This window comes from Exophiala mesophila (genome assembly GCF_000836275.1).
Source record: "Exophiala mesophila strain CBS 40295 unplaced genomic scaffold supercont1.1, whole genome shotgun sequence".
NCBI lineage: Eukaryota > Fungi > Ascomycota > Eurotiomycetes > Chaetothyriales > Herpotrichiellaceae > Exophiala > Exophiala mesophila.
Window position 1 is genome coordinate 5190755 of NW_015622504.1, and position 11776 is coordinate 5202530.

Here is an 11776-nt window from a genome sequence, read left to right on the forward strand (position 1 = left end):
AAAATCAATTGTCTGGACCACATCATCGCCGCATCAATATGTATGTTCAACGACAACGACAACGACAACGACAACCTCGTCGACTACAGTCATATCAGAAGCTTCGACGGAATCATCGATGAATCTTGTTCCTGGCGTTCCCACACAGCTATCAGCCGCACGACTCGACTGTCCATGTTGGTGACCGCACCCACGTCGTCTGTGCAACCTGTCACCACCCCTGCTCTGTGCCAAAATCCATCCCCAGGTCCGTTTTTGACATCTGCTGTATGACCGTTAGCTCCTCTCTATAAGTTTATTGCCATCTCGACTTAAAAAGCGGCGAGCACCCGCACCTTTTCCTTCCACGTGGAACACTAGGCACCTCCTACATGACCGGTAGCTGCCATGGTCTATATCAGCCGACCGTAACAGGACCACTCCGCCAACATGGGGTCCAAGACTGACGAGATGCCCTATTCGTCAGCTTCCCTTCCATCTGTCATACTGCCAAACCACGCTGCACGACATGAGAAACGTTCTTTGATTGAGGAGGCATGTCAACGGGCTGACTTGGCAGCTCTGGCCAAGCTAGCAACCTCAACTGGAGGTCTCCTGACCGACGACTTGCGTCGGAGAGCTTGTACGTCTCTATACACCTTGGCCAGTACCCCTGTATTACAAGACTGACTCTGAACTTGGAAGGGCCGATTTTATTGGGCTACGAGCACGAGAAACAAGGTGGCAAAGCTCCAACTGCAAGTACCGCGTGGAAAGCTTTACCCCGACATTCCGACGAAGACCAGGTCCGGCTTGATGTTGACCGTGCATTTGTCTACTACCCCAGAGGTTTGTCATGGACCCTGCCCTAATATGGCACTATCTAAACGCCGCTAGATGAATCCGAGGAGTCTCTTGAGCGCAAGAGGACCGACCTGTATGACTTGATCGTTTCGACCCTCAGACAACACAGAATCCTATCCTATTTCCAGAGCTACCACGATGTGGTACAGGTTCTACTTCTGGTTCTTGGTAAAGACAGTGCCTCTCGAGCGGTACCACGGATATCTCTTCTCCGCCTCCGTGACTACATGTTGCCAACCATAGCTCCTGCGAGGAAACACTTTGAGCTTGTGTCAGCTGTGGTCCGTACCGCCGATCCTGAATTGGCCCATCATCTTTCTGAAGCCGAGAACAGCTCAGCCCTCTCAGCGACGCATTCCTTGTTCGCCCACGATGTCCAGGACTATGGTGACATTGCTCGACTGTACGACTTCCTGTTGGCTCATGAACCAATTATGAGCATTTACCTTTTTGCCACCATCACAATATCACGTCGGTCTGAATTGCTGGAACTGGAGTCTGATCAATCCGATATGCTGACCTACATGGTCGCCAAGCTACCACAAAATCTTGACATTGATGGACTTTCAGCTTCAACGATACAGCTGTTTAAGGATCACCCTCCGGAAAAATTACCTGGGTTCTTCTGGTGGCGCCTGTCTTCTTGCAGCGTTCTGAAGACATCACGAGATTTGAGTCGCCCCCAGACGCTAGAGGAGGCTGAAGCACTGGGGAGAAAACAGATTCAACAGCTGAGACGGGATGAATCCCTACAGAAAGCCAAGAAACAACTGCAACAGCATCGCAGGCCCCTTGGCTTTGCAGCTGCAATTCTAATGGGTGCCCTCTCCATCTATATGCGGAAGAGCGGCTACGACCTACCAGTTTGGTCCTTCATTATGTCAACAATTCGGTTGGTATCTGGGAGAGGATGATATTTCTGGGCCACCGTACAGGATAGACGCGGTGGACTTGCACCAGTCTGTGATGAACTGATGATTTTGTACTCGATAGCATTTTAAATTTGGTCCAGTCCAGCTGGCATAGAACTCGTGGAGGGACGGGAACAGACAACCCATGGGGAATGCAATTGCCTCCTGAATAAACTCTTGTAATGACCAACTAATTATGGCTCAACACAGCTTGATAGACTGTGTCTGACATTGATTTTCTTCCGCTCACCAGCCTCGCTATCAGGCATACGTGTTTGCAGAACCGCAACGGATTCAACTTGATCAACGTTGACACTTTTACCACCATTTCAGCACGCGCCCCGTCACTTCTCAAGCATGGCGAACCGTGGCTACGATGTAGTCGTCGACGTTGACACCGAGGTAGGACCTTCACCCTACTTGAACAAAGTGTGCAATTGAAGTACTGATGAAAGACATAGGGGGACCTAGGACACACGGATCTACAAGATGATGACCTTGAATTCCACTCGTCCAGTATGTGAAGAAAGCCTCCGCATGGATTGAAAGGAATACATCCAATGTTCGAACGATCACTGACAAGAGTGACAATCCCACAGATTTCGAGTCGCGGCCGTCCAATCGCAAAGTTCAACCAGAGTCAACGGGATTCCTATCCAACAGCTCGACGAACCCGGCGAACATGCCCAACGATCCATCAGCCGTACCGCCGAAACACATGCTATGGTCACTCTCCTTTTACGCGCAATTCTTCGACGTGGACACATCGACGGTGCTACACCGATGCCGAACCGCAATCTTGCCCTTCATTCCGAACACGCCCCCCTTCCTCGACACGATGGACGGCAACCCTGACCTTTACGGCCCGTTTTGGATCGCTACGACGGTGGTGGTGATATTGTTCTTGACAGGTACCATCAGCCACAAGCTGGCATCCGAGGGACACAAACACTTTGAATACGATTTCCGTCTACTGTCAGGCGCCGCAGGCCTCATCTATGGATACACAATGTTTGTGCCGCTGGGTCTGTGGGCTGCGTTGCGCTGGTTCGGTGCCCAGTCTCTCGACCTGGTCGAGTGCTGGGCCCTTTACGGATATAGTAACCTGTTCTGGATCGCCGTCTCCCTCGTCTCCTGGTCACCGCTCAGCGCACTCAATTACGCCCTTGTCGGCCTGGGTTATGCCGTCAGTGTGTTTTTCCTCGTCAAGAACCTCTACCCCGTCATCAGTGCCATTGAGAAGAAAACCAGTCAGATTCTTTTGCTGGTTGTTGTTCTACTACATGCTGGCTTGGCTATTGCTATCAAGATTCTGTTCTTCAGCCATGGAAGCCCTGCTAAGGAGGGTGACTGATTGATGGATTGGAGCACCGGTGGCAAGTGAAGGCTTGGTTGATGCGGTCACTATATTATCATCTTCTCCTGTATTACTACGTGTGGGTGTGGTCACGACATGAGATATTACATGGAAGTACTGCAGTATTGGGGTTAGGCAGGGATTCAAATGCACGAAGAACGAATATTCTTGGGGTTAGCTACAGTGCCACCAAGCACATGCAGGGGAAACAACGAAATTTCGAGTCATCCTTGATGATTCACAAGCGATTTCGGAATGGTCGCATCCTTGCACAAAATCCCGCATATGTGGAATGTGGTTTTTAAAGATTTAGCATTGCATGATTTGCAGGAAACCACAGGAGCCATAGCTGCACAGCAATCTCAAATGGCTGTTTCAAAGTAATTCTTTATACACGAATTACCTCTTTACCATTGTTATTGAAAACTCCGCGATTGGTGGCATTTGGGAATAGTTCTGAATTTTGAGTCGGGCGAGGAATTCGTCCTCGTGCCTTCCATCCGTCCCCTTCCTTTCCATGCACTCTCTCTCTCCGCACCAAATGACAAGTTCGACAGCGCCCAACCACTACTTTATCTTCTTCTTGGGTCGGAGCTGGTTGGTGTGACCACACTTCTTCTTGCGGCAGTTGGTGGCTCGGGGTGGCAGACGAGCGTAGCACTTTCGGCAGATCATCTTCTCGCAGTTGTACTTGGAGGCAAGGGCCTTGAGAGAGGGTTCGATGATACCACCTCGGAGACGGAGGACCAAATGGAGGGTAGATTCCTGTTTTCAGTGTTAGAGCGTGTCGTCCAATTCATATTACTTCTTGCGCCCGGGATGACGAAAAAATGTAGATCGTGGTGCCGTAAGCACGCCGGTGATCGGGGAATCGAGCGTACCTTTTGGATGTTGTAATCGCTGAGGGTGCGGCCATCTTCGAGCTGCTTTCCGGCAAAGATCAATCGCTGCTGGTCCGGAGGAATTCCTTCCTTGTCTTGGATCTTGGACTTGACATTGTCGATGGTGTCGGACGACTCCACCTCAAGGGTGATGGTCTTGCCCGTGAGGGTCTTGACGAAGCTGTGAATTCTTGAGTTAGTCGTTGCTCGTCTAGAGAGATTTTATGGGTGGCGCATGGTTGGATCGAGGTCGGGTCATGCAATGAGGCATCGTGCGAGTGGACAGGGACTTACATCTGCACTGGAGAAGAAGTCAGTATGATAAATTAGCCATGGACAATGAGATATTCTAACTTACTCTTGACAGGATCTTCTGGTCACTGGTAATGTTCGATGTCGCTGACAATGAAGTCGAGGGGTCCGGTTGACCAAGTTGACTTTGTGTGCCACTGTGGGAGCAGATTTCGGTCTTGGCGCATCACGTGGAAGTGCGTTGCTTGCTGTAAAAGGAAAGATTGGCGAGACAAAGAAAGTCGGAGGTCGGGAAGGAGGGCAGCCGGTCACGTGCGTTTTCTCGGCCTCTTTGATCTTCTTCTCGGATTCTGTCGTCATTCATTTTGTCTCTGCATCTGCTCTCCAGCATGCTGATCACCCCTAGCGGGGATTGTAAAGCTTCCTTCACATGTCTTGCCTGAAGTATATTCAGGACACGGACGAATTCAAAGGCAGTGGGAGACACTGTCTATCATGACTATAAATCCTTGGTGGGTGTCCTTTGCTCCAATCCTCATCAACTCGCGTTCCAAAACCAGTCCCGCCAGGCGTCTGTAGTTGCAACATGTCGATCATTCACTCTCTACTAACGGCGACAAATTTCCGGAACCCTTTTCTCAGGACCTTGATTCCTTCCGTTGGGCTTGCCTTCGGCATTCAGGCTGCAGTGGCAGTTCCGTCTATTCTGGGCCAGACTGAGCGGTTCTATGATCTTTCGGGGTCGTTGACATATTTGTCTTGCACTGCCTTGAGTCTATATCTTCCAGTACTTCGAGCTCGCTCTGCGGCTGCTCTAATTGGTGCCCCAAAACCTGGATGGCCTAGCCTCGCAAGCGCATTCAATGGTACAGCCGGACCCTATGGCTTCAACTGGAGACAGGTGTTCCTGAGCGCTGCTGTTAGTCTTTGGGCAGCAAGACGTAAGTCTGACTCTCGTGACGCAAACACCTGAACTAATCATATCAAGTTGGCTCGTACTTGTTTATGCGAATACTTGGAGATGGCAAGGATTCACGCTTTGAAGAGATCCGGAAGTCGCCTCCCAAATTTGCGGTGGCTTTCTTCGCTCAAGCCGTCTGGGTCTCACTATGTCTGCTGCCCGTGCTTTCAATCAACTCTCTCCCTCCCGCCACGTTTGCCGCCCTGGGTGGCTTTGTTTCCATCACCGATCTGCTAGGAGTGCTTCTGTATGTGGGTGGTCTAGGATTCGAAATAACTGCCGATCGACAAAAGAGCAAATGGTCACAGGAGAAAAAGGAGAAGAAGCATGATGAGGACTTTTTGACTCGCGGCCTATGGAGTAAAAGCCGACATCCCAACTACTTTGGAGAAAGCACTCTCTGGACTGGCATTGCAACGGTGGCCGCGGGAGTTTTGGCATCCAATGCTGGGGTTGCTGGTATGGGCCTAGCAGGAGGATTGGCCGGCAAAGGGCTGGCACTGCTGAGTGCGGGAATCAGCCCTGCATTCGTAACTTTCCTGTTGTTCAAAGTCTCGGGCATTCCTTTAAGTGAGAAGAAATATGATGAGAAGTATGGGGATCGAAAGGATTATCAGAAATGGAAGAAAGAGACGCCCATGTTCTTTCCTAAATTCTGACGGGGAGTAGGCAGGAAATGGATGTACGATATGGATCAACAATAGAATACCTAATTTCACTCTTATCATCGCCGTTGTTCGAATGAGAGATCGTAGTATATTAGTTTTGCGTGAACAGTGACTGTTTGGAGGATGCCGATGCCCCGCATCAGTTGACGAATATAATATTTGGAGATGGTTTTGTTTCTTGACATGCATCTGACCACGTCTCGAAACGATGGTGGTCCGCCATCGACCCTAATAGCACCTCTGATATCTCACTTCCTCTGAGAAGTCCCAAGGTCCGATATCATGGTGACAACATCAGGATTCTCGCACGCACCGGTGTCGCGGTTCCTGATCATAACCACGATCGGCAGCTCCATCATCACATCGATCCTCGACATCAAACACCAGCTACCCATCCGACCGACACCACACCTCTGGCCGTACTTACAACTGTCGCGAATCCTTACTTTCCAACTAGCCTACACCTCATCGACCGACCTATTTTTCTCCACCGCCCTCCTATACCAGTTCCGCGTGCTAGAACGGTTATGGGGCAGTCGCAAGTACGCGAGCTTTGTCGCCGTCATCTTCGCCGTCAATGTCCTGTTACTCCCTTTCCTGACCGTCTTCCTCAAAGGTCTCACCTTTGGTCTCTGGAATTATCTCCCCGCGGGACTCACCGCCGTCGTCTTCGCCGCCCTTAGTCTCTGGTCGGACGAGGTGCCCCGCCTTTACAGATATAAGATCCTTACGGGGAAGATACCGTTGGCTACGGCGACAGAGCAGAATGACTCAACGACAGCAGCAGGAGGAGGAGGAGGAGGAGGAAACACAAGAACGGCTGCACAGCAACAATCTCAGACAGACCCCCCTGGCATCACACTCAGTGACAAGTCTACAACCTATTTGCTAGCGGCGCAGTTGGCACTGTGCCAATTCCCCTACCAACTGATACCAGCTCTTGTTGGCTGGACGTTGGGAAGTGCCTGGATAGGCGAATTACTACCCGGCGGACTGAGTCGATGGAGAGTCCCTGCCTGGGTGGTGGGTGAATCACCTAAGAGTAAGGAGCGAGGACAATACGAAGGGTTGAGACGCAGACTTGAGGAGGAAGGCAGTTCGGCCGACGGAATGAGAAATGTGAGTGATCGAGTCGCAGAGAGACAAGATACGGCTAGACGGGGGTTTGGGAGGCAGATTGCCAGTTACTTTACGGGGTCATGAGACTAAGAAGGGATGAGTTGAATTTGATGACGGGGACATGGGCAATGGCATATGGTCCTGAAGTTGGTCTCGTCATTCGCGGGCGTGCATGCTTGCGAGGGGTCATGGTGACGGGATGGTCTATGGTAGACGTAGACTCATGGGAGATCTAGATAAATGTCACGAATGACAGTCTCGGAAAAGAATTCATGTCTATTGACATTCTAAACCTATGCTCTAGGGTGCTGGCCTTGCTATCCTCTAGATAGATATCAATATCTCTGAGCGTGTCTGCTCATACTTCTTATGCCAATTGTGTTGGAATATCTCTGCGCGGTGACAAACCGGATCTAGTGACCTTGGTGGCTGGTTCCTTCGCAAATGAATTGGCGATACATGGCCTGCTTCGTCACGACGCAGTGTTGGCCGTTTGTTCCTCAAATGCCTGCCTATATCTCTGCACGGCATTGGCCACACTCTTGATGACAGGACCCAGCAACTGCCTGACCACCTTGCCACCACCTTTCATTGCGCCATGATCGATCTTTGGTCTCCGGCCTGTTTTCCTGAACCTTTCTTCCACTGCTCTTTCTTGAGCTCGCACATGGTCTTGTTTTTCTCTTTCCGCATCCTGTGCAATAACATTGATACGATCGAGAGCTCGATTCAGACTCTCAACCAATGACGCCACTTCGGCTGCTCGTGCAGGGTCGCCGGAGAGAAAGGCATTCCAGAACTGGCGCAGAAATTCAATGGTCGTAGCTTGTGTGAGGGTTAGCCGTTCATAGACCATGGAACTTAGGCCCGATGATTCGGCGATCTCGGACGTTTGGTCTCGATGGGCTTGGATTAGTGAGAGAATATGCGTCATGGCGATGACGGAGCCTGATTCTGGTTTATTTGTTGTATCATCTCCATCCTCCATTTCAACATCCTCGGATTCATAAGCTTCTATGGGAATAGCATCAACGCCGGGTTGTGAGAAGTGGGATGAAAAGTCGCGGTTGACATCTCGTACTGCCTTGGCTGGCTCGAGGTTTCGGAAGGGGTTGGTGTCTAGGCCTGTGCCAGTTCCGTCTGACGAACGATTGTCTGCGAAGAATCGGCTCTGGTCTTGGATGTTTAATATAATGCGCTCTTGCTCAGCATCTCCTTCCAGATCTCGAAGGCGTAGACTTTCATACTCGGCCTCGCCCATGCCAATGGGTGCAGATGCATCAACATCCGACGGTCGAACTGTAGCCATGAGTTTCTCTGATAGTGCGTTGAGTCTGCGTATAATAGGAGCTTTGTCCAACGCTGAAGCCCGGAGTTCGCTGTCGGGACGGTTACCTCGTCGTTGGCTGTGATGTTCTTCATTACCTTCCAAGTCAATGAACTTGGCAATGTGGAGGTCACTTGATGTAGCGCGCAGACCAGTGAGATCGGGATGGTTGAGAAATTCTTCAGTATCTAGATATCGATCTCTTGACTCCCGGGCTGGATCGAACTTTAGGCCACGCAGTTTCATGAACAGTTGACTTTGAAAAAACCGTGACCAGAATTCGACCTCGGATTTGCACTTTTGGGGAACAACCTCATCATAGACGATGCGCATGACAGGGTACTGTTCAAAGATGGCGCGTACATGGTCTTGAGTCAGACTCATTTTGGTGCCTCCGTCCTCTCGTCGTAGCTCCGAAAAGACATTATACTTGCCTTTGCCCTGACTTTGAGCGATAGCATGAGCTCGTAACAAATGAACTCGTGATGACCAGAATTGTGCGGTGAATTGAGTATTGGAAATGGTCTCGGGTTTGAGGCTGAGAGATTCCATAAACGTCCTTTGGAGCTCGGCATTTTCCTGCATTAGAGACTGTTGAAGCCGGACATCGGCTTTCAACCGTTCATCGTCTTCCCAGAGATTGCCTGCTTTGCCTCCTCCGGAAATGGCGCTTGCCATCGCCATTGCGGCCGATTGGCCTCCAGAAGAGGGAGTCGCGGCATTTTGAGCTGCCTTTTGTGCTTGGATGACGTTGGTAAGAGCATCCTTGATTCCGTTGGCTTCGTTCCTCGCATCAGTTTTGGACGTGAAGGTGAAGGTGTGCGCGACGGGTTCGGATTGGCCAGGATCTTGGACAAAAATCTTCAACATCACCTTTGCACTTGACTCTGGTGTCTGTTGGAGGTTGGTGATGTTGTTGGCCGACAGAACCAGGGTCGGCGATGCGTCTGGCGGTTGAGCCGGACTCCATGAGACAGACTTCCTGTCCTTGGAGATGGCCAAGATCCCTTGCTGTTTTTTGTATGAGGCATCACCCCTAGGAGGCCCCATTGTTACCTCCAAGTGAAGGAACAGGAAGAATGTTTTGAACTCGCCGCGATGGCGGATCGAGCGAGACCAGTGAGAAGAAGGTGAATTTGCATCTCGTGGTGCCCTTTTATGTCATAGAATCAAGGGCCTGCCTTGACCCAGGCGGCGCGAAATCCACAATCTCAATGTTTTTACAAGTGCATAACGAACCTCACATCTGGCAGTGTGAAGTCTTATCGGTTCAGGCACTTCAAGTCGAAGTTGTGTAGAGTATTATGTTGAGCAAGTAATCTTGAAGATTTGGGCGTCGAGTTGATCATGACAGGCAGATACTCGCCAAGACTTGGTGCCATGTCAAAGATAATGCCGCCTTTAGGTGTAGTGTGGTGCTAAAATATTTAGCGCGCTTCTAGCTTCAATTTTGACACTATTGACGACTACAAGTATTAAACGGTGGATTCTGCTGTGACGCCAAGCCATGTATCAAGTTGCCCAATGGTTTCCCAGCGACCTTCTACAAACAGAACGAGGACAACTACGTCGACAACCGCCTTACACCCAATAGACGATTGATGCATCAAACATCCAGTCCGAGAGTTTTCGCGCAACGGTTATGATCCATGCCAATTTTGTTGTAATTGCTCTTCTGTCCACCTGTCAACACACCACCAACAAGGGGTGTTATGCCGGTGAAACTTCAACTCTCTGACAAGCAAATCTCTTATTCGGATGTGAAGGAGGACGAATCGAATGTTTTGCATAGACTTGCGACATTGGATCAACGTTGCAAATTCTTCAATCACCTATATCGAAATCAGACAGTGATCCATGCAATCACTGCGCATCATCTTGGATTGAATGTCCAACTATGCAAGGTAGCAGAACCAGAAGAGTGGATTCACGGCAGCTTCAATGTATGTATTCCGGTTTCCATCTCTAGCTGCGAGGGACAACCAACGAAAAGAGTTATTATTCGATTTCCACTACCCTATAAGGTTTGCGGCTCAGAAAATGCGGATGAAAAGCTTCGTTGCGAAGCTGGCACCTACATCTGGCTCCAGCAAAACTGTCCATCCGTCCCGATCCCTCGCCTGTATGGGTTTGGACTCTCGACAGGTCAGAGGGTAAGAAGAACACGATCATGACTAGGGTTTTCATAAATTTGCTAAGCTCACGTTAGTTTACCGCCATCGAGCACCTACCTCTCTTTCTCCGGCTGGCACACCATTTCTATCGCCGACTCCTTAATTGGCTGAAATTCCCCGTCCCATCGAGATACACTCGTCATGGTGGAGGAGCAAGCTTTGACTCCTTACGCTCCGGCTATCTTCTGATCGATTATGTAGAAAAACATGAGGGTCAAATGCTGTCATGCACATGGAACGAGAGGTATCATGAGAAGGCACTGCGCAGGAATCTCTTCCAAAACCTGTCCCGGATCCTGTTGACCATCGCTCAAGTCCCACTTCCTCGCATTGGTTCCTTCACCGTTGACGATAACGGATTCTTACATTTGGCTAATAGACCACTGTCGCTGGTAATCCATCAGCTTGAGAATGAGCAGATCCCGGTGGATATTCCTCGTCATCTAACCTACACGTCCGCGGACTCTTATTGATCTTGAATGGGCTTCCTCCTGTCCTGTCGAGATGACCCACCCTCCGCGATGGCTAGCGAATCAGGCAATCGACCAGATGGACGAGAAGATGTACGACCCTGTTCGTCGTGAGTTCCTAGATGTTTTGGAGAAAACCGAGCAGGAGCTTTCCATTCAACCTCGAGACAGACTTTCCGCTGTCATGAAACAAGCATGGGAAATGGGTACTTTTTGGTATACTCTGGCTGTTCGCAGTCCAACAGGGCTTGTTCGAGTATTTTACGATCATATCCAGCCGATACTCGCCGACGAGCACGAAGAGAACGATGAGTTTTATACAATTATGATGGAATATTGGACTGTTCAGACAAGTGCATTCATCAATAAGAAACTAGCAGATAAGAAAGACTATGATAGGCAGCTCCGTCAGGCGTTTGAGGACAGCAAAAGCCATCTGGACCGAGATCTAGATCTAGCAATATGTCACGAATAATGTAGCTTTGCTCAAGAACTGATGCAAACCAGGTAGCCCGATCGGGTTGGTGACAGGATCAATACTATGTCGCCGATGTTAAAGTTCAACACCAGCCTCATCTCACCTGAACAACAACCAATCGCTTGACGCTCTGAGCCGTAAAAGTAGTGTATAGGTTTATCTCGAAACTTATGCGCTCCATCCTCAGAAGATACTGAGCGAGCACGTGGCCAGTTGGCATTGCCTACGATCAGGATGTCCACGCAAGTTTGTTGAAACGATTTTTATTTCCTCACATCTACCCATTGCTAATAAAGTCCAAGGGCAGCCCAAAGAATTCTCTGCAATTAAGAATA

General features: G+C 49.9%; 7 protein-coding genes across 7 annotated transcripts; 5 read left to right on the forward strand and 2 right to left on the reverse strand.

The window, feature by feature from the left end:
• Positions 1-57: 57 nt before the first annotated feature.
• On the forward strand, positions 58-1953 carry PV10_01657 (uncharacterized protein). The gene is made up of 3 exons (XM_016365887.1): positions 58-622; positions 685-828; positions 877-1953. Exons 1-3 carry the CDS (start codon positions 430-432, stop codon positions 1755-1757), a joined length of 1218 nt encoding a protein of 405 aa, XP_016229536.1. The 5' UTR covers positions 58-429; the 3' UTR covers positions 1758-1953.
• Positions 1954-2027: 74 nt separating this feature from the next.
• PV10_01658 (uncharacterized protein) lies at positions 2028-3512 on the forward strand. The gene is made up of 3 exons (XM_016365888.1): positions 2028-2156; positions 2216-2270; positions 2354-3512. Exons 1-3 carry the CDS (start codon positions 2112-2114, stop codon positions 3106-3108), a joined length of 855 nt encoding a protein of 284 aa, XP_016229537.1. The 5' UTR covers positions 2028-2111; the 3' UTR covers positions 3109-3512.
• A 166-nt stretch (positions 3513-3678) lies between these two features.
• Positions 3679-4604, reverse strand: PV10_01659 (ubiquitin-60S ribosomal protein L40; the record flags this gene model as incomplete). Its single annotated transcript, XM_016365889.1, has 3 exons — positions 3679-3876; positions 3993-4173; positions 4351-4604. 3 exons carry the CDS (start codon positions 4602-4604, stop codon positions 3679-3681), a joined length of 633 nt encoding a protein of 210 aa, XP_016229538.1.
• Positions 4605-4644: 40 nt separating this feature from the next.
• Positions 4645-5919, forward strand: PV10_01660 (uncharacterized protein). Its single transcript, XM_016365890.1, has 2 exons — positions 4645-5185; positions 5233-5919. Exons 1-2 carry the CDS (start codon positions 4831-4833, stop codon positions 5862-5864), a joined length of 987 nt encoding a protein of 328 aa, XP_016229539.1. The 5' UTR covers positions 4645-4830; the 3' UTR covers positions 5865-5919.
• A 157-nt stretch (positions 5920-6076) lies between these two features.
• Positions 6077-7261, forward strand: PV10_01661 (uncharacterized protein). Its single transcript, XM_016365891.1, has one exon. The coding sequence runs from the start codon at positions 6156-6158 to the stop codon at positions 7074-7076; it is 921 nt and encodes a 306-aa protein (XP_016229540.1). The 5' UTR covers positions 6077-6155; the 3' UTR covers positions 7077-7261.
• Positions 7262-7280: 19 nt separating this feature from the next.
• Positions 7281-9609, reverse strand: PV10_01662 (uncharacterized protein). Its single transcript, XM_016365892.1, has one exon. It carries the CDS (start codon positions 9367-9369, stop codon positions 7465-7467), a length of 1905 nt encoding a protein of 634 aa, XP_016229541.1. The 5' UTR covers positions 9370-9609; the 3' UTR covers positions 7281-7464.
• Positions 9610-10880: 1271 nt separating this feature from the next.
• PV10_01663 (uncharacterized protein) lies at positions 10881-11438 on the forward strand (the record flags this gene model as incomplete). Its single annotated transcript, XM_016365893.1, has 1 exon — positions 10881-11438. The coding sequence occupies exon 1, from the start codon at positions 10998-11000 to the stop codon at positions 11436-11438; it is 441 nt and encodes a 146-aa protein (XP_016229542.1). The 5' UTR covers positions 10881-10997.
• Between the last annotated feature and the right edge of the window lie 338 nt (positions 11439-11776).